This window comes from Centrocercus urophasianus, unplaced genomic scaffold, assembly GCF_019232065.1.
Source record: "Centrocercus urophasianus isolate 14NV4802_14NV808 unplaced genomic scaffold, USGS_Curo_1.0 seq_17, whole genome shotgun sequence".
NCBI lineage: Eukaryota > Metazoa > Chordata > Aves > Galliformes > Phasianidae > Centrocercus > Centrocercus urophasianus.
Genome location: NW_024884722.1, coordinates 27,282,492 through 27,304,015, shown reverse-complemented (window position 1 = coordinate 27,304,015; position 21,524 = coordinate 27,282,492). Strand labels below are relative to the sequence as shown.

The 21,524-nt window shown below is 40.3% G+C and overlaps 1 protein-coding gene across 8 annotated transcripts in view; it reads right to left on the bottom strand.

Moving 5' to 3' along the window:
* ANK3 (ankyrin 3) overlaps positions 1–21,524 on the bottom strand; it is a 344,064-nt gene that overhangs the window by 3,229 nt on the left and 319,311 nt on the right. The window contains exons 37-45 of one of the 8 annotated variants that reach the window (XM_042817687.1): positions 20,946–21,020; positions 19,924–20,055; positions 18,770–18,913; positions 15,809–15,896; positions 13,598–13,976; positions 10,270–10,362; positions 2,068–2,151; positions 1,886–1,945; positions 239–331 (exon numbers count right to left, since the gene is read on the bottom strand). In XM_042817687.1, coding sequence (XP_042673621.1) covers positions 263–331; positions 1,886–1,945; positions 2,068–2,151; positions 10,270–10,362; positions 13,598–13,976; positions 15,809–15,896; positions 18,770–18,913; positions 19,924–20,055; positions 20,946–21,020 — 1,124 coding nt within the window. In that variant the 3' untranslated portion in view covers positions 239–262. The other 7 variants (XM_042817681.1, XM_042817684.1, XM_042817680.1 and 4 more) reach the window with 7 other exon arrangements.

Genomic DNA, 21,524 nt, shown 5'->3' with positions numbered 1-21,524 from the left:
CAAATTCTTACACATGACGCAGTTTTGCTTTGCTTATGTTCCGATAGATAAAGCTCAGTTTCTGTACGTGAACTCAAGGTCATATTCTCCTTACACGACAGAGGGTCATCTCCTCAGCTTTGCAGCTTGAAAGCAATGCCAGGAAGCAAAAAGCAAGCCTTTACTCTGTGCTCAAGTGCTAGTTCCTTGCGGTGCTGTGCAAAAGGCTTCACAAGGAAAGAAAACTGATAAAACTGACCGGTCAGTGGTTGGCTTTCAGCTTTCACGAGTAACTTTTCTTCTCCACATGTCTGACTTCTTTCTTCGTCTTAACCTTGTAAGCTTCGCCCTGCTTTGAAGGAAAAGTATAAACATTAACACAGCCTGTGGAGAGCACTCACAATTATAAACCTACTTACAAACCAGCCTCCACATTTTGCTGCAACAGGATAAGTAAAAAGCAGTTAAATCACATTAATGCTTCATTTCAAAGATACACACAATATGTTTATCCACTCTGCTGAGCTGCAAAAGCACAGGCCTGAAATATCATCTTCAAGTAGATAACACAGATCTACAATTTGGGAATGAGCACCTGGGCTGGAGCATCTGGGCTGAGCCCCTGCCAGCAGCTGCAGCCGGATTTGCCACCATCATCAGGGAAAAAATCAGTCTCCAGTCAGTGTCCTGGGCCAGGGTCAGTGGGCATTTCTTAGAGCGCAGGGCATGGCTGCTGTTGTGATGTTTCAAAATGTCTGTGCTTTAATGTGAGCAGGTTAGTAATGGAATAAAGAAAACAGGATGAAAGCAGCAAAAACCATCCCCAAAGCAGAGCGGAAGTAAAACCAATGGTAGTGACAAGCAGTGCAGGTTTTTGGTGTCTTTTAAACAGCAAACACCAAAATCAGAAGTTCATTGCGCTCATTAAAAATAGCTCAATAGTCATCTAAAAATAAATACTCCAGTAATCACAAGCCTCATTCACATCAGAGAATGTATCTGTTTATGTGTGGCTATCGGCAGAATTTACCCCTTGGCTGGTCTGCATTGATTTATCTGTAACTATTTGTAGTTTCTGAGTACTCTAATCCGGTGCAGCATAATTGTCCTTTGCTGGGCAGAACTAATACTTTCCCTGATAAAGGACAGAGAAAGAGAGGATGGAGATACATATTTTTTTCATCTCTCTTCTATTTCTGTGCTTCCTACCTGGCTTTTTAGTCTTCATTATTAGAAGAATAAGAGTAATTGTTCATATTTGTTATGTTTTTGAGTCTCCAATTCTGTCTTCACTCAAAAATTCCACTGACAATTTAACTGGAGCAACACCCTCCTCCACAGAGGGCTTCCAATTTTATCTGCAAGGGACAGAGCCCTGTCCTGATATTTGCTTATACAGGGTACTATTACATAGCTACGTTCATGCGACCCCACTGTCTAGCAAGGGGTTGTTGCACAGGTGAGTGAGAGGCTGGTAGGGACCAAGCTGGGGTTTACTCCTTTGGGCTGGTGAAAAACCAACACTGCACACCTATGGGTGTAAGGTACAACTCCAACAAGGGCTCAGCTTTACTCACAGACACTGCTTGTTTTGATGAAACACAAAAGGCCTTAAAGCTGTTTTAAACACGCTGCCTATTTCAAATAAACAGACTGTAATGCTTTTGTGTGGAAGGCATTTTGCACAGAGCAGAACTCTGTGAGGCCTCCTTGAAACATCCCCTAACAGGAAACAAAATGAAGAGAAATGCCTGCCCCAATGCATAACTTGTCAATAACTGCAAGCACTGCACTTTGCCAAGGCTTCTTGTTAAATGCAAACTTCCAGCCCTTTAGCAGCACTTTCTAGCAGCCAACACAACCCTCTGCATTTACTGTAATTTCCTGGCAGTCCCCATTCCATTACCATTTCACCAGCTTTCCTCTCATGTGGGATAACAACACGCCTTACTACTTTCCGGGTGATCTGTAGGAAGCAATACATGAAAAGTATCGATTTTTTTTTTTTCCTAGATTCTAAAGGGGGAAAGTATATTAAAAGAAGTTACTTGAATACAAAGACAGAGCAGTGATGTAATTCATGATTACTTTTCTTGTGATGACGTTGCCTTCTTCATCGGTAAACTGCTCCTCTGTTACAGATTCACCAGGAATGTTTTTTGCTTCCTCACCCTAAAGAACGTGTTATAAGATTAGCAATATAACCTATATTCTGCCAAACCCACACATATTTCCACACCAATCCAAGCAACAAGCACATGTTAGCTTCATCTTTATGTAACATTGCTTTACGTCACACAGATAACATGAAAGCCGCTGTAACTTAACATGCCAGTACCTGTGCATTTATTCCACAGAACTTGTCCTTAAAACGTGTAGGAAACACCTGGCACATTTCTATGATCTGCTAATTCATTACATGAAGCTCTGGGTAACAAACAGTCTGCTAGCCTGAGTCCTATGAGATGGCACTAAGTCAGGACAGTAAAATCTCTAAACAGACATCCATTAGCAGGAGGCTTTTCACAGCTTCTCAGTGCTCATTACACACAGAAACATGTTCTAACACCAAGTAAGGAAGGAGAAAAATTGGAATTTTAATGACAACTCTGCCTATAGCTTGCTAAGTGTCGGGTCTTAAACATGTACACAGAAGACAAGACTGCTCGGTATTTACAAAATGGAGAACAGTGAAAGATAACTTACATGAAACCTTTTCTGGCACAGTATCAGCGCCAACCTGTTGAGGAGTGCCAGCAGCCTGCTGCACAGCATACTGAAATTGACAGCACGCCATCCACCAGTTCTTGTAGCATCCACAATTTATGGGACCAGTATAAATAAATACTCTAACGGCTGTGCTAGGACCAAATACTACAACATGAATTGTTGCTGAAATTATAAATAAATGAAGTGACTTTGGAGTATAAGGCTAGCTAGCGACCTATGTTGCAGAGAAACACTGACAATTTTACCTCAAAAAATATGTTTCCAAATGCGGGTGCTGAAGTAAGCACTGCCTTTGAAGCTTCAGAAATATCCATCATCTGTGCTTAATTTGTATGAAACAAATATAATGTAGAATTATTTTCTGTAACTAGAAAACTGAGAAAGAAAATTGCTCTCTCTGTAACATCCAGTTTATATGTACTGTTTTCCATGCTTGGATCACAGTGAGAAGTACACAGCTGAAATTAATATGATTACCCATTTTGGTGCTGGGGAAACTGGGGCACACAGCAATACGACGCCATTATTTCGTTCATCTATCTTTATAACATTAGCAATCCTTACTTGCTGGCATGCCTATGAGAAACTACCACGTGCACCAACTACCCTTCCCAACAGGTGTAGGCTGCACTAAAATCAGTGTTCTCCCACCCGTAAGTGCAGCCCATAGGAAGGAAGCATTTTTGTCTGTGTTTGTGAGACTGTGGACAGATCTGGGCTCTCTCATCTAAAGGACTAAATCACATTCAGAAGTCAAGATTGAAGATGACTTGCTTTTTCTACCTGCTTAGAGCAAATCAGTAGCACTCAGATGGGCAGGGAATTCCTCCATTTTTTCCCCAGAAATCTTTAATTGGGGAAAAAAAAAAAAAAAAAAAAAAAAAAAGCCTTAAAACTTTTCTTCTCCCTTAATCCTCAACCCACCATGGGAAAAACAGTAACTATAGGAAAGAAATGGAAAACCTATTATACAAAGCATTTTATATCAATATTAACAGCAAAATAATGTTTGAATTGAGATTAATTCAAATAAACGTCAAACCTTGATAATGCTTTCAAGTATTAAGAAGCACCTGGCAAATATAATCCACGCTTACTGTTGCCTGTACACTATGTAGTTACCTTTATAAGCTCCTGGCACTGCTTTACAATGAGTAAATACAGTGAAGCCATGTTGATTTTTTTAAATTTTCTCTGCAAGTACAGCTTTTTTCAATATGCACCTTAAAGTGTTAGGTTTGTATGTTATTTCTGAGTGCTAGAACAAATAAACCTTCATTTTTGTTCACAAGCCATTAGCAGTCTTCTATAGACCGTGGTCTTACAATTTCCTTGATTTAAATATGTGACACCAGGCAAAAGCCACACAGAGGTCCTGAGGAGCTCAGTGAAACTGCCACCAACCACATCTCCAGCCACTATGTGTCATTACTCAAAAGTGCAGAATTTCTACTTATACAGAAAGCTGTGTTGAAATTATCATTTGATAATAAGTAATTAAAGGTTTAGACATATTTCCTTTTCCTGTGCTTTCACTGAATAGAGCGAAATGGTACAGCTCACAACTGCAGTACCTCAGAAGGCACTGCTGAAGGATGGGCAGCCTGTCCCCAGGGGACATCCCTGCCCTGGGATGCTTGGCTGCAGGGGCATGGCAGCAGTTTGGCAAGCAGACAGCACAACAAGCGGCTGCTGAAGCTCCTGGATGGAGTCTCACATGACAATTCATGTCCCAGAAGGGCTCTACGAAGGAGATCCTGGAAGGAGAAACTAAATACCTGCCTAAGTGCCAGTGTTACACTGTGCACAATGACTCAGTGAGCGGGCCCCATTGGAAGACAGCTCCTTCCTTCCTCATGAGCAAGAGAGCAGAAATGAAAATGGCATAGGGATGGCTGCTGCAGGCAGGGGCACCAATAGCTGTGTACAGACTTGGAGAAGTGAAACCTGTGGGGCTTCCTAGCTGCAATGAAATAAGGGAAAATACTGATTATGGAGACTTCACCGCTTAATGAGAAATGCTGCAGACACGAAGCTGGCTGCTCTGTTTCTTTCCTGGCCTCCCACCCGCGGGCTCAGAATCCCCAGTGGTTCCTGAGCAGTGAGGGATGGAACAGGAGAGAACAGTGGCTCAGACATCTCTCGCTGCCTGTGGTGCACAGAGGTACCAAGATTGTCCCTCTCATCAGGAGAGTCTCCAAAGCCACTGTGACAAAAAACAGAAACAGAACAACACAGCTCCGAACAAGGTCATCAGGCTACCCAGCACATCAAGGCTGTTAGCATGGACTGGCCCTCACTGTGATGATCAGGGCTGTTCCTTAACGCAAGACAGTGAAAGTGCATTCAATTTGAAAATGAAAAATGTATCGATACACTGAAAGACAAATGCAGTTTTAAAGGCATGGTGAATCTCAGTCTTTAAGTAGCTACTTGCTCTTTTTTGCACAATCTAAAGATAAATGCTGTAAATATTCAACAGTCAGTATGCACGAAAGCCAGCTTTCACAACTTTCTTTCATATGGGCAGTTAAACAAATAGCAGGAGGGCTTGCAATTGGCAGGAGGTAGATGTGATCTACTGATGTTTCTAATCCCACACATTTATAAAGTTACCCCAAACAGTAATCCCATACAGTTACAAAGACGGATGTTTGCTAGGAAAAAGAAATCCGTTACCCACTGGCAGTTTTACTTGTCAGCTCTCAGCACAGCTTTGTGTTAGAATGGCACATTAGATGACCTTGTCAACAAAAGCTGTTTTTAAACACAAAGCTGGTACATCTGCGTCATAGCTGAAGAATAAAATTATTTCTGCCGCATCATACTAATGCAGGCTTCGTTCTACCCTTGACCAGTCTAAATCACTGACACAATACCAAGAGCTTTAGAAAGGCAGGGAGAAAACCTAATACAGCCGTTTTTAGATGCTGGGTTGCATCTCTGAGACTAAACTGTACAAAGACTGCATGCTGTACCAGACCATGCCAGGAAGCTTTGTGGAGCACAGTCTTTAACTTCACTCTGCTTGCTGGAGTGCAGTCCTGCCAAAACTAGTTGGTATCCTCTCTGCTGCTCTCCAGGGTAGGAGAACGAAGGAGCAGCTTCTGCAGCATCTCCTGCCAATTCCACTGATTTTCTTAACTGTTATTTGCAGATTATGGGTGTTCCCAGGGACTGCCAGATAAATGCAGGAGTTGGTGCTGCAGCACTGTGCCAAAGTTCACTGCAGCTTTCTCTGAGTTCTGGTTTTCTTTCATGTTTGTTTTGTTACTGAGGGATAATAGCCCTTTTATTCCTCTTTTATTCCTCCTATATAGCTAGTGCTGTTGTAGCAGTGAAGGAAGAAGGTGTGGCTGGATGTCTGTTACCCAGAAGGATAAAAAGGAATTTAAAAGCAGATGGAAATAAACGAGATGGAAAGATCCTAAATATTTAATTTTGCCAATGACCGGGGGCAATGCTGTGATGGGAACAGGAGTGGTACAGAGCACTGAGATCTCTTCCCCTTCTGGCCTAAGCCACTATCCAGACATAATCCTTTCAGTCTTGACATTGCATTCTTATAATGCATAACCAGCAGCTGCACCTCTTTCTCCTTGAAGTCTGAAGCTTCTGTGGCAGTAGAAACAAACATCTTTCATTAAGGTCATTTTCATTAGTGAGTTCTGCCTACTCAGGGAGACTTCGTTAATCACATGCCACAACTGTCCGCGTGTGCCTGTGCTGAGTTTGTACTTGCTTGCCTGAAGATGTATTGCTAAGGCACTGGGGGGGAACCAGCAGGCAAGCCAAGGAGAGCAGAAAGGAAACGGTGCTGCAAATGGCACTGAGCATAGCAGCCCAACACTGAGCCAGGTCAGAGCTCTGTTACTTGTTTGTACCTTGTGCCTCTTGTAACAGGTCTCTCAACAGAACTCTGTAGCCTGTGTTCTAATTCACATATACTGTCCCAGTGCAGCCAGCAGCTCCCAGTTGCCAGTCTCTCCTGGTGAAATGGGTGTGGGATGTTCACAGAGCAGAGCACAGCCCTTCTGCAGTTCTTTCAGCCTGGATGTAACTAACTGCTGCTCAGGAGCCTTGTTGGTCATTCCAGGGAAAGTCTCCTCGGTCACTACTGGGGAACTTAATGGGCAAAATGCATGGCAAGAGGAAAATCTCTATCAGAAAATGGTAAAAAATAACAAGATATACGATAACATCAGATTTAAACAACTCCTGCTTAGAAGTTTGTTTTATTTTCCACTACAAAATTCTACCATAAACTTTTTGGCAAGAATCTAACTAAACAGTTTTTGCCAAACATTTGTACCCATGAAGGATTTAACAATCTCTGAAAAAGCATGAGAAATTAGACACTGATTTCTGGCATGATGGAATAAAAAGAGCTTTGGCTCAGGCTCTGAAAGTGCACATTGTGGAAGCACTCTTATTTTTCCCTTGTGTGCTAATTGCTCGCATTCCTTCACTATTATAAAAAACTATTTCTTTTGCAATGCTCTGTCCCATCAATCCGCCATGTGAACAGAGCGAAAGGAAGCAAAACCAAAAACATCTGCACTACCTTGAGGTTAAAATACAATCTTATTACATGTGGAAATGGGCATCAGCCCCTGCTTGTCTGGTTTTATGGGCTCAGCTCTCTGAAGTGCTAAATCCCATGGGAATGTGCTCGAGAGCACTTGACAGGACCCAGCTCTCAGACCTCTGGGAAAATACCTCTGGGGACAGGAAAGACTTTTACATATTTGGGCCAGGAGAGAGGACTAAGGTAGCAGTTAAACGGAAATAATAATGTTAGCAATAATGTGGAATGGCACTGAAATGAAAAACAAGTTGAGAAAGAAGAACAAAGGCAATGAAGCAATTCAGTCCTGACAGTAACCATGGAGGCACATTGCAAATTTCTTTTTTCCACAGGAGTCAATTTATCCCCAAGGTTTAGGTGTTACAAAACTTCACTCCTGCAGGCTACATGAGTATTTCTGCTGCTTTTAATGCAGCACGGAGGCATTGATGAACACAGACTACAGCAGAACACTGATCCCACGTGCAGCTCTGCCCAGGTGCACCTTCCTCTTTGTCCCTTTGCTGCAGTTGGCACAAGGCAAGTGAGCTTGCGGCATGGGCACAAGCACTGCCATAGAATTATGCAGCCCTTACCCAGGCTCTGCAGATGTTCAAAATATTTTTTATTCCAGGGATGACATTCTCAACACAGCCTGCCAGGGCTGGCTCCACCACATCTCTAACGTCAGACAGTGCAGGATAAGTGCTCCCATGGTTCAGGCATAACTGCCAAAAAGCACAGAATCATTTGAGTTGGAAGGAATCCTTAAAGGTCACCTAGCCCATCTCCCCTGCAATGAACAGGGATACCTACAGCTCCATCAGGTGCTCAGAGCCCGGTCCAGTCTAACCTTGAGTGTCTCCAAGAACTGGGGAATCCACCACTTCTCTGGGCAACCTGTGCCAGTGCTTCCCTACCCTGTCCTGAGAGCTGCCTGAACAAGGAGCTGGTACTCAGTTGGCACGTGCTCTGTGACTTCATTTCACACCAACAGAACCTCAGCTCCCAGGAATTTGAAAAAAATAATCAAAATCCAGATACCTTCCAATATCAAAGCTCAATTTTTCTACTTCATACCATCAATTCATGAATCATATGTGACCAAAATGTACCTATTTAAATGGTTGCTCTCTTACTAAATTTTCTCTAAAAGGCCTGGCAACTGCTGCTTTGAAAGCTTCTTGCTCCATTTCAAACCTGTCTCAAGATGCAGAGGGACAAAAAGCAGCAGCTACGCATCATCAGAAAATGACAGAAATATCACAGGTGTCAAAATCCAGAAACAGGTGCAGCCCAGCCCTGGCTCCGCACAAGTTCTGCTGCCTCCAGTCACACACATCCCTAGAGGGTCCAGCCAGCTCCCCTGAACCAGCTGCAGACCACACCACTCTCTGTGCAGACACAGCACTCTGTAGCTTTGTAGAGCTGCATCACTGCTCTGTAAGCACAACCCCAAATTACACTGCCACATTTAAAAACACTTTTTTATGCCCTTTTTTAAACACTGTACTTGGGGGAAAAAAAAAATGAAGACTGCCTTTTTCACTTTCTCTCTTTCCTATTCTGACACTTCCTGATTCACAGACAGTGGACATTAAAATAGCTCAGACATTGGGTGGAAAACAGGCTGACTGTGCACAGCCTTTAAAACATGCAGCCCACTGATGCTTTATGTCTTACCAGAAATGCACTTACAGCGCTTAAAGGTTTGTGATCACCCTCAGGCCACCTGTCCCATCTGAAAACAGAATCATTCCTATTTCTTGTCATGAGTTATCTGCAGAGGCAATTACTGATAAATGGCTATATCCTAAGCTGCCCAAGGGCTTTCATTTAAGGCAGCAGGTTCTTGGTGTAAAGATGTGGTAACAGACAAAATATTTACTTAAATACAAAGTATTTAGCCTTTGCAATTCTTGCCTGGTTCAGAATGGGAACAAAACCGGTAAACTAAAGAAATACAGGATGAAGGCAGACAAAAAAATCATGCTGCATTTTCCAAAAGCATCTGTGTCTTGGAGGTATGTATGCATGTAGCACATCGGCCATTCACATTACACAGAAGGTGCTGTGCATGTATAATACCTTTTGCACCAAACAAACAACAGCAATATTGATAGGTGCAGGCAGTGTGACAAGTAATTCCTGAAGTGAAGTAAGAACTCCATCCTAGGCTATTATAGTAACAGCACTACATTGGCTGTCCTTTTTATGGCTTTAATACATGATTTTCTAATGAGAATCTAATAAATCATGTGAGTTACTGAGAACTAATGTTATTTCTGATGAAGAGTGATTGTCTTATGCTATGTTCTCAAGACACATAATACCAAGCTATACGACCATACAGAAAACAGTACGAGGGAGAATTCAACAATTTATATGACTCCACCATTGTTATTAGCATTTGAAGTATGTTGTGCCAGGGCATGTGTAAATAAGTATACTAAACAAAGCCTAATGAAGTCAAATGCAAGCACTCCTTATTTTTATATTTATTTTATTTATATTAACTATGGTAGGTTTTAAATCAGCACCACTCACTGCTCTCCAGAACACAAGGCACTCTAGATCACACCTTCCAGCCAGAGTACCGTGTCACCCTATATTCCACTCATGTACATTCTTGCTTTTTTTTTAACTTGTCACTTAGACTTTTTTTTTTTTAGGAGAAAAAGGGGAAATACATACAAATATCTCCTATGTCAGTCTGTAATTCATTTTCCATTTGGCCAACACTCTATATCTAGCTGTAATCTTAAAGGTGGCATGCAAAACACTGAAGGACACATCAGGCCATGCAGCACAGTAGTTTTCCAGCAGGAGACAACCATAAATTTCTGGGTTAAGCAATGAATGGCCACCTGCCATTTGGTTATAAATACAGATGGGCAGAGGGACTCCATTGTACCAGAAGTGACATTCTCACACAGCAGTCCAAATCCATGTCCATGCCAACAATAGCCTCAAGAAAGCACATCACAAAATACCTTCAGAATCAACCGCCGTCGATACACTCTTGTAGTAATCCTCTGCTCCTCACCTGAGCTCGAATCACTCTCAATCTCACTGTCACTACATTCCTAATAAATGCAGTTTTAGTACATTGTAACAGCACATTTGCAAGATAGAACGTGCTATCAGAACTACAAGAAGAAAATAAAGGTTATCATGGACAACATTTTTCCTGTCTATTACATACCTAATGACTTCTGCTCCTGAAGTATTTTCTGCTCTTTGACATGCTGTACTAGATACATATAACAGGTATGGAATATCTTTGCAGCTTTTAAGTGTTAGAAAATTGTATTTGGAATGCATGTGACCTAACACCTTACTTCCAAGTACCTTACTTGGAAGTGAAGAATTTTGTGTACAAAAAAATCTTCCAATAACTTTGCTGTTTCCTCCTCAAAAATTAACAATTCATTCTAATTCCAATTCTGTGCATTTACAAGGTATGGAAGTGAATTCCCTTATAAAGAAAGACTACAGTCACACAGAAAGATTCAGAGGCCCACCTGCCAAAGGTTAAAAACAAGAATTTTGAAGACGACCTTCTCTGTGTAAATGTTTTTCCTGCTCAGCATCTATCTCGTTTTAAGCAGTACTAACTGAAGCCTGAAATACAACTGCCCCACATCACTTGAGAAGGAAGGGGCAGGCCTCAACTCGGGGCAAGCCTGGTGCTGCTCACAGCTTGGTGCCGGGCAGGTGCTGCACACCATTGTCTGCTCCATCCCAGTGTCTCCACCGGCCCCACTGCCTTCCCTGCAAGACCCATGGAGCACTTTGACTTCTGCTTCTTTTTCTTTCTTTTTTTTTTTTTTTTTTTTAAAAACTTGCTCAAGGCATCCTAAACAAGAGGCACTTCTCAGAAATGATGTGTAAAGTCCGAGTCAGCATATGTGGGTGGAAGAGGAAAAAGGATCATATGAGATTAAAAAAAAGCATTTAGGGCAGGATGACAACATTCATCTGCATGCAGCATCTCCTGCTATCCTCTGTCACTAGCCAAATAAAGAAATAAAAATAAAAAAAATCCAAACCTACCCTGAACAAGTAACAAGAAGCAGAAGTTTCTCAAAAGAGCACAAAAGTTTAGGAGGAAGAGTAATACTAATGCACGACTTCAAGGGTTTTAGCTGTGACAGAACTCTGGCACTTCAAGTCACCTCAACCACATGACGTAACCTTCCTCAGGATAACATAAGTGTGCTGCACTTCTCTAATTTAAAAAGATCATTTGAATCTAATGCTTAATCTTAGGTAGAACATTATATGGTCCTCACAGTCACTGCTTTTTAAAATGTTGAGCATTTATGTGGACATGGGACAAGGTCAGCAATTCACTTCATTAACATCATCAGACATCAGCCCAGATGGCTTATCTCTGTTGCAAATCACATCCCAAAATACGGATGCAGCCTCTCCCAGCAGGTGAATGCTTATTGCTTTTTAGCTATTTCCCAAAGGGTCACAGTAACAACTGCTTTCTTTAGGAAGCAATATCCTTTTGTTGCCTCTGCTTTCCACAGAATGCCTTCCAGACAGACTGCAATTGAAATTTGCTTTCTGTTTTCACGACAGCACATGAAGAATTATTCCCTATGAACTGGATTCTGTGAGTAATTAAACTATTGACTTCAAGTAGATCACGTGAGAGACCCAGGTTTAGAAATCCCATTACTGACTCACATTGGTTTATTCAAAGATTGCATCTATTAAAAAAAATGTTATTTGGAAGATGAGATTATCACCCTTTACCAAGAAAGCAAAAGTAGTGCAAAAAGCGCATATACGAAATGCACACACTGATTCTTACCAATCCAGGTGGAATATCCAAAAGTGAAGAGAGGACAGGAGTGGATGACAACTTGTCTTCTCACTGATGGGAATCCAGAGGGGGAAGTGCAGCACTGTAGCACACCCCTCAGCACAAGTTACAGTGTACATCTATGCTTATCTCTGTATTTAAACTAAGCATAATAATATTAACCCACGGTCTGCCCCAAAGCCTACTGATAATACAGGAACTGCAGTCTGAGTTTAGCTGCCTCTGCAGCAGCTTTTTCTTACACTCTTCAACACTCAAGAAATGAGTGAACATTAGGAAAGATCTTAATTGCTTTAACTATGTCACAAACTAAAAACAAGATCATAACAATCATATGCTGCATAACTGATGAGACTGATTATGTTACTATTCAATAAAATAATTCTTTATTGTACAATCAAAAGAATAGTTTAAAATGAATTAAACTTGAATAATTTATTGCAGCCCATCACAGCTGCCATTTTTACTGCACTACAATAAAAAAAATGCCACATCCTGTAGAAGCCATTCTAAAAAATGCATCACTTCTGTAAGTCATAGTCTTGTATTATGCCCAAGAAAAGACCGTCTCCTAAGATGGGAATGTAGAAGAAATTCTGTAATTCTCTTTTTTTGCAATCTTTGAGCCTAGGAATTGTCCAACCAGCTCCCAAATTCCTACTGGACTAAAAGCCATTCCTTGAGTCAATTCTGGGAAACAGAACGTAGGTCACAGAGGAAGCTGTTAAGATTTTCATTTATCTAACACCAACTTATAAGTGAGATTCTGCAGGTGAGGACGTACAAGCCAGGCAAGCAGAACTGAAGGGGGAACCCTCAGCAGTAATTTAAGAATGAACTACCACCTGGGAAAGTGTACTACACATTTGGAAATTTTTTTGCTAGATGCACCTTGGAATTGGGATGAATGAAAACAAGGAGCAAAGCATAAGAAGGAGATTAGACTTCACCCAAGATTTATTTTCCTGCAAATTAATCAAGCAAAAAAAACCCACAAAAAACAGAAGGTGCTAGGGACAGGGATCTGGAAAGAGACAAAAGACACCCCGTATTTATTTGCTCTCCTCAATATCACAAACAGATCAGAAAACAGTGTCATCACCTTACTGGAAGTGAGTTGAGGAGAGCAGACCTGCCTAGCACTGTTTGCACAGATAACTCGGGCAGGAAAGGGACCTGCTTCTCAGCAATGCAAATGACATCACAAGCTGCTCTCATCCCTTCCAGATTTCAGGGCCAAGCAGGAAGAAGATTAAGCACCCTGCTTGGCTCCTCTGCCTGCCCTGACTGCACTTCATTCTGTTCATACCCACAGAAGATAATTTTCCACTAACTTCCACTTTCCTTAATTTGGCAATAAACATAACACACATAAAGGAGGATTAAAAAAACACCTGTCACAATATTACATGTCTTATAAAAAAACTATACTAAGCAATAGGGACTCCTCAAACAGCTAATAATTACAGGACATACTGTACCTTCTGTTCAGACATTCCTGCTCCCTCCTCCTCTTGGATGCCTGTTCTTGCCTTGCCATCCTCTGAAGTACTCCAGCCCATCTTCTTCACACTGACAGGCACAGATGTTTTGCTGCCTTCCACTGTTGGCTTGCTAGTCTCTTCCAAAGATTTCTGATATGCTGTTGATGACAATGTTTGCTCATCAGTACCAGCTGAAATTTGGGACTTTGTTTTCAGGGCTTCTTTGTCACTGTGTTTTCCCACATCATTTAAAGATTCCTGGACATAGGATTTAGTTTTTGTTTCTGTTGTGGTTTCTGAGAGGCTTCCATTTGTTTCTGGTTTCCCTGCTTCTCCTTTGACGTATGAGGTAACAGAGTCCCTACATTGGTCCAAGCTACAGAGAAACAAAAAGAAAAGACATTCATAAATAACACGCAGAAGAGAAAAGCACTCAGCCTTCAATCTTAGTGCTCACATTTCAGACAAAGTAAAATTTGAAATTCAACATGTAAGCATCAGTCTATTTAACAGCCTTCTCTTCCGCATTATGGTATCTTTTCAAAAGCAAGGAGAACATGGTGAACGTTGGAAATAAAGCCAAATGTTTAATATTAATTCCCTTCCACTTAGGAAGTAAAAAAAAAGGAAAAAAAAAACCAAAACAGAAAGAAAAAGACACCAGTCCTACCATTTCCTTTGTATAATCACAAGACAAATCCCTCGTGGCACTAATTCTTTAACCTGCTCTCCAAACTAGGAAGTAATGAAAGTGTCTGCTACCCTTCCCTCAACATCTTTATTCCAAATAACTTATGCCTCCTGAAAAATACTGGTGCTCAGAAATAATTCCTTAGCACAATTTCAATAATGCACAAAGCCAACGGCCAGAAAGATTACAAGACAGAAAGCTCTGGACCAAACTTTTTATTTTTGTTTGCTTTTCAGATAAACATTGGGACAATATGCAAGAGAAACCCACAGCTATTTGCTGGCAAAACTGCTATAAAATATAGCAAGTTGATTTCCTCTAGCTAGAAATCGATGTGTCATCTCCTTAAGGAAGATCTTTTACTCCTGGAAGAGATATATTTCATTAATTTAACACAGTAGAAAGCACATAATATAAGGCAGAATGGTTGCTTAACATAACAAAAATCATATCAGTAGCAGACCAAATGTTTTCAAGTCTTGAAAGACAATCAACTTGTTGGAATCAAAAGCCTTCCCACTTGATTCAGAAGGACTATCTCATGCCACCTAGAGCTCTTAAACATCCTGAATCAAAGCTGCAAAGTATGTAAACTGTTGACAGAGAGACGACTGATCTGCAAGATAGTCATTCTCTGCTGATTTACACCACCTGCAGAGCTGGCACCTTCTGTCACAAACCATGGGAGCCAATACAGAATAAGGCAAGAGCTCTTTATATAGCCAAACATGCCAGCACATACTGTGACTGCTGAAAGCTTAGGCAGGTCCAGTGGGAGGCTGGAAAAGCACATGCAAGAGAAACACGGTGATCATAAATCTGTGGAAAGCATCTACCATCTCAGAAAGTCATTATGATGAAAGTAAATGGAGCCCAATAACGTACAAGTTCCCTGAGCATCTTCTGTAGCCAGAATTGGGTAGAAGCATATGGGACTAGATGGATTTGGTGTTGCCACTGTTACCTTCTTGTGACTTGAAACACATTGCTTAAAAAGTCTAGCAAATTAGCATGACATAACACACTTGAAATAAATGTTATAAAATGGTGTCAGCTTAAAAAAACTGTGCTATGGAGAAAGAAATGCCTCTTTGATGGAATGCAAAGAGATGCAATGAAAAGGATGACTGCTAAAACAACACAGTAACACAGTAACTAGAGCAACACAGTATCCTGGTTCCAACAAGTTGTCATTTCATAGTCTCAAATTCCAATTCCATTTGCCTTGCTTAGATTCATTCAAAATGGAAATACAAAGAACATGAAAACAAAGATTATCTAGGAAATATAATGTAAACTAATTCTGTATTAAGCATGAAACTTGCTATATATACATTTTTGAAAATAAAAATGTTTGAAGCCAGATGAAGTCACAATGTTTTTTCTTACATACATATGCACATACGTATATATATGCACAATCTCATAAAACAGCAGAACATCAGCCTGAGACTGCTCCTTGAAGGCAATGGCTGCACATGAAGGCTATTTACACACATGTACAAGAAGATGCTCACCTATCATCCAGGCGATCTAGCAGACTACCACCTATCCTGCGTCCCGACGTTGGTGGCTCAGTGACACTTGATGAGTCAGTCTGCCAACCTGTAATTGAAGACATTTCGTGTTCTGCTTGCTGAACACCTTTAAGAATTGACCATACTTTTTCTTCCGTCATCTCCTCAGACTCAGCTCCTTCTTCCAGATGAATGTCCTCAAACAGAGATTTAAACTTTTCTTCCGTTATCTCCTCATCAGTACCAGACTTTTCTCTCTCAGGCTGTTCAGTCCTTACTCCTGTTTTGCTAGTCTCTTCGCTCTGCCTTTGTTTAGCATCCTTAGGTATCCCGCCATAACTACCAAGATACCGTGGATAATCCTTAAGGTCCACTTCCTCCAACTGGCTCTGGCCTACAGAAATACCTTTAGGTGTTCCTTCGCTAGGCACTGAGAAATCATGCTTGCTGTCGTCCAGTGAGGTGTCTTCTTCAGTCACCACTGGCGGTGCTGCTGCTGTACCATCTACATGTCCCTGGGAGGTCACTAACACGTCACTCAGTCTACTGGGAGTTCTAAGGGGTGACTCTAGGCTAGAGGTGTCGCTAAAGAAATCATCCTGGTGGAAAGGGGTGGGTGGCACGAAGCGCAACCCAGTGGGAGTTTCCAGTTCCACTTGAATGGTGGGATAACCTAAGGAAGACAGCACATTTGGACTGACTGGGATGAAGCATGGAGCAACAAATCAGCAAATGTTAAAAGACTCATGAGTTACGTCAAGTATGAAAACCATGAGGAGATGCAGGTGTATAAGAACAAATGCAGTTCTGATAGATTTACTTTGCTCTAAATATTTGGAACAAAAAAGAGCATTGCCAAAATAGCTAGTACAGCAAAGCTAATACTTTTGACTATTTTGTAAATAGTCTGTAAAGATTTCAGCAATTGCTTTTGCAGCCACTCAAATGTTTTCAAGCTATAGCAGATTGCCTTATGAATCAAATTGCATGCAATGAATCAAACATGGACAGGGATGGCTGTCCCTTTATATCCAGTCCAGAATCTTGCAGCCAAATTGCATACATCTTTCTGAGTTTTTACTGCTTTAAAATTGGAATTTTAATAAATAGACTTTAAAGACAGAAGTAGATTGAAACATTGGACAGTCACTTTTCATAAATGTATATTAAACAGGTCCACATTCTTAATATACTTATATAAAAAAAACCACAATACTAGCAAGACAATGCTACTAATACTTATCTCCAATATAATCACAGAGCCACAAGAATAGAATAGTTAAAGAATGAGGCATAGAAATGGATCTCAAAGAGGATACTAAAGAACAGTAGGGGTAAATACACAGCAGGATAAAAAACTAAAGAAGGAAGTTAGCAGGAAATTAAGAGAATACAAAAAACACAGGGAGAGCTAGATGAATATTTCAGGTACAGTAAAGTTATACAGGTGAGAGGACTGTGGTGGGTAAGGAGATCTTGGTGATCTTGGAGACTGAGGCGATCTTGGTGACATGGGAACAATCAGATACACTGATCAAATGAAAAGAGAAAAGAAAAGGAAATTGATGAAAACATAAGAAAATCATACAAAAGGATTAAACTGAATACACATGTAAAATGACAACAAAACCTGAAATTCATTGCAACAGATAATAGACTGTGTAACCCACCGAAGGAAAAAATACATGCTTTGGGTTAACTTGACATTGTGCTGCCTGCAAAGGGAGATGCTCTGACAGGGCTTGCTTTTTTTCTGTTTCCTGAATCAGCTGAGAGAAAGGTAAAGGCGGTCTGGTCTTGGTGAGGAAAGGAAGCTTGAGGAAGGCTCAGAGAAGAGGAGAGACAGAAAGCAACTACAGGGAAGCGTACTGTCTTCAGGAAAATTCTGATGCTGCTATTTAAAGGCGCAAGCAACATTTCAAGAGCAACTTTCTTAAAATGTCAACAGAAAATTATTTCTGTAGTGCAGTGATTCAATGACCAGCAATGCTGCTCAACAATGGAAGTACACTGAGCTTATATGCTCTGAGTACAAGAACATCCTGCTAAAACACAGAGAGGGACCAATACAAACTTGAATATACTACAAAAAAAAAAAAAAAAACAAAGAAAATATAACTCAAAGAAGTCTTACTTAACAAGCTATTTATAACACATGGTAAAAAAAAAATCAAAGTAAAGAATATAGCAACCCAGTGTCATTAACTAACATTTAAAAGAAGAAACAACATTTAGCATGCTCAACATAATGATAAATAATAAGCATACCTCTGGCAATTCTGATTTATAAGCAGAACTCCACTTATCCTGTTAACATCTGACTCAAAATAACCATGCACAATTCTATGCTCAGTGTGTTCAGCTTCCATGCGAAGATTATTACATTTTTAGTCATTACTAGACTGACAAAGATATTGTCTCATGAAAAAATGTAACATTTTCTTATTTTTCTACTGCCACTACATATTTGGATAATAATGGCCCCAAATAACAACAACAAAAATCATGAAAATCTTGAAATAATTGATGTTCGTTTGTAGATAACTCATACAGTTGCTGAACACTTTTTCCTTGAAAGAAATCTTACAGTTACTTACATAGAGAGGAAGTCAAAGAGTGGGGGATGAGGTGAGTATGAGCGATTTTCAGCTAACTTGGAAAGCATAAATGGACTAACACCAACGCACGACTACTGAAGGAGAAAAACATTCAGGTCTATTCAGGTCTTGTCAACTGATACTGAGGCTGGTGGAAACGAGCTTACTTAGCTGTGCATTTGTGGGATCCTGAGCTTGTTCTCTGGGACATTAGTGTGCAACCTGAATATACCACGAGGAAAAAGCCTTAACATTAAAAGCAATCATTTCTTTAGACCTTCTTTTTCTTAACATCTAGTTAACACAACATTATTACATTACCGGAGATAATACAGAACTAAATATGACCATGGAATTCAATTACCATCAATGGGATCATGAAAAACGTTATTTTCATCTGCAAAGCTTCTGGTGCCTGAAATATTTCCATAATCAAATATTGGTCCTTCCAGCAGGGTCACAATATCTATTCGATTAATTTTTGTCAATACAGAAGTTAAGGCATCAGCTGAAAAACAAATAAGACACGTCAGAAAACAGGTTCAGTGTTCAGAACTGTCTAATTGTTTCAGTAACATTCACACTGCATTAATTATAAGTTGCTGACATATGTTTCTGGCCCAATGCCTTTGATTCTAGCAAACTCCATCATTTATGTAGTCATTTTGCTGCCCACTTATGCAAGATGTACCTCTATTAAGATTTTTCCCTTGCGAGTGCTATATTGCAACATAAGCAGCAGGAAAAATAGGGTCGAAGAGCTCTTAAAGAACATATTTACTTGCTACTGAAATAAAATAACCTTTTATTGGAACGTAAAAGGATTGTTAAAATCCTTGACAGAATTCTATTTTAAGAAACAGAATAGGTAGCCTTGTTAGTAGTAATGCACATAAAGGCTGTTCACGTGGTACACACTGAAACCACATTTACAAGAACACAGTAATAGCGGAAACAACTTTTACATTGAAAAAGATACAGGTTGACTTAAATACCATGTAGAAGTTTGTGGGTTAGAGAATGGTAACAATCACCATTGACTGAATACAAAAATCAGACCCCTATTTCAATTTGAGGAATTTACAGAGATAACAACAACAGCAGAATCGACCCAGACCTTGTCCCCAGAGAGTTCTTTCGTCTCAAATGCACACATTACTTCTCAGAGGAGAGTGTCTGGTCTATCATTAAAACCTGCAATACTGCGAGACTATGTAACTTTTCCAGGCAGCCTATTTCTATGTTTCAGGTTTATTGCTATTGCCAAATCTTCCCTAATATTTCCTTCACTGGAATTTAAACATTTTTTTGCCCTGTCCTACAGATGTGGAGAAGATATTATTTCCCTCTGCATAGGTATTGAATAAATATTACACTTCTCTGCCTTCCGGCAAAAATGTAGCTGAAACATTTCTTTCCCATTAGTGATTTGCGTAAGAAATTAATTGTTATCTTCTACTTAACTTACTTAGAACAGGCTGTAACTTACAAACAACTAAAGTAACTAATTGAACTTACTTGTAGCATTTTTCCCGTCTCTGGTAACCCATTTTTTTAATAACATGAAACTTTGAGCAATAAGAGAATTTGGGTTTTCTACTCGGATTTGGTTTATTTCATCCACAGAAAAATTCAGTTCTCTTGCCAGTTCTATGAAGGAAAAAAAAAAAAAAAAAAGAATAAAGAAAAAATAAAGAACAATAATAATGAAAGCTCCAAACAGCACAAGTCTCTCAATTACCCTGTCAGGCTTAGAAGTATTAGCCTTCTTAGACCGCACAGACATCAGCAAATCTACCTGATGCAAAGGGGTATCTTAATAGATGACGAGCATGGCACTAAACACTTAAACCCTTCAGTTTCCTAAAACAGGCATAATTCTGAATTTTCAATCACGTCTCTGCAAGCTGCTACTGCATTTATATAACGCTCTCAACCAGTGAAGAAAAGCTCCATGGAGACTTCATCACTGCTCACCAATAACACTTGTCCTGGTGACCACTGCTCATTTGTGAGTTTGCTGCACAGCTCACATACCAGCACTGCCATTGCCTACAGCAGGGAGAGCTGACTGCAGCACCCATAAATCCATGAGGAGCCAGCACTGCCCGTCAACATGTTGATGGTATGGTGGGCATACAATGAGGCAATCCTACATGGCACCAAATTGCTGGAGCCCCAGGAAGCCCCCAGGGCTTTGAGGAATTCATTGCCTTGTCACAGCGTCAGATACCGGAAGCCCTGACCCTGAGTAGATAGATCCTTCCAACTACTTTGGTGTAATATCTTGGGAGGAAAAACATTTTAGCTATATACCCTATGAGTTTCCATTTGATTCGGTGAAAGCTGGTACAATAACTCCACTGAGCCATTTCCTACCAGACATCTCTTCCCAGCTATCTGCTGAATATTTTCAGAGGCTGGGCTCACTGTGAATTCAGGAGAAGCTGACAGGGCCTTGCTGCAGGCTTTTGGTAAAAAAGACTACCTGAGAATGCAACAGCAAAGACTGATTTCAGTATAAAAGCACAAAAGCTTACCTGTCCAGCTAAGTCCAAGGTGATCAGCTACAATTGCCATCCTTATATCTGTTCGTTCACATGGACTTTGTGGACCTGCGATTTACAATTTCTTGATTAAAAGAGTTTTGCACAAAAAAACACAATACCGGACAATAGTTTCTTATAAGTTATAGCTGGAATTCGACTAAGTTGCCGGTGCTTATATTGTTTACTAGAATGGTTGTGTGTCCTAATAACCTACAAAGCAAATTTTTTTTTTCACCTGTGTAAAGCCGAATGTCAAACTACATGATGTTGTGTAATGAAATCAAACATGCTGACAATCTAGCTGTTAGACTGTACACAAGTTGTTTAATTACTGGTGGAAACCACCAAGACCAAATTAACATCTATTTTCTCTACTTTGACAGAACAAATTTGCTGTCACAAAATAAATCTTTCAATTTCTAAGTTACATCAATGTCTTTGGCATGCTTCACTAGCTTTCTACAGTACAGGATTTGTTTAAAGGAAGAAAGAAGAGTATAAGACAGCACATACAGATGACAATGACAGAATGAAAACTACGGTTAAGTCACTTCACAGGCAATCACAACA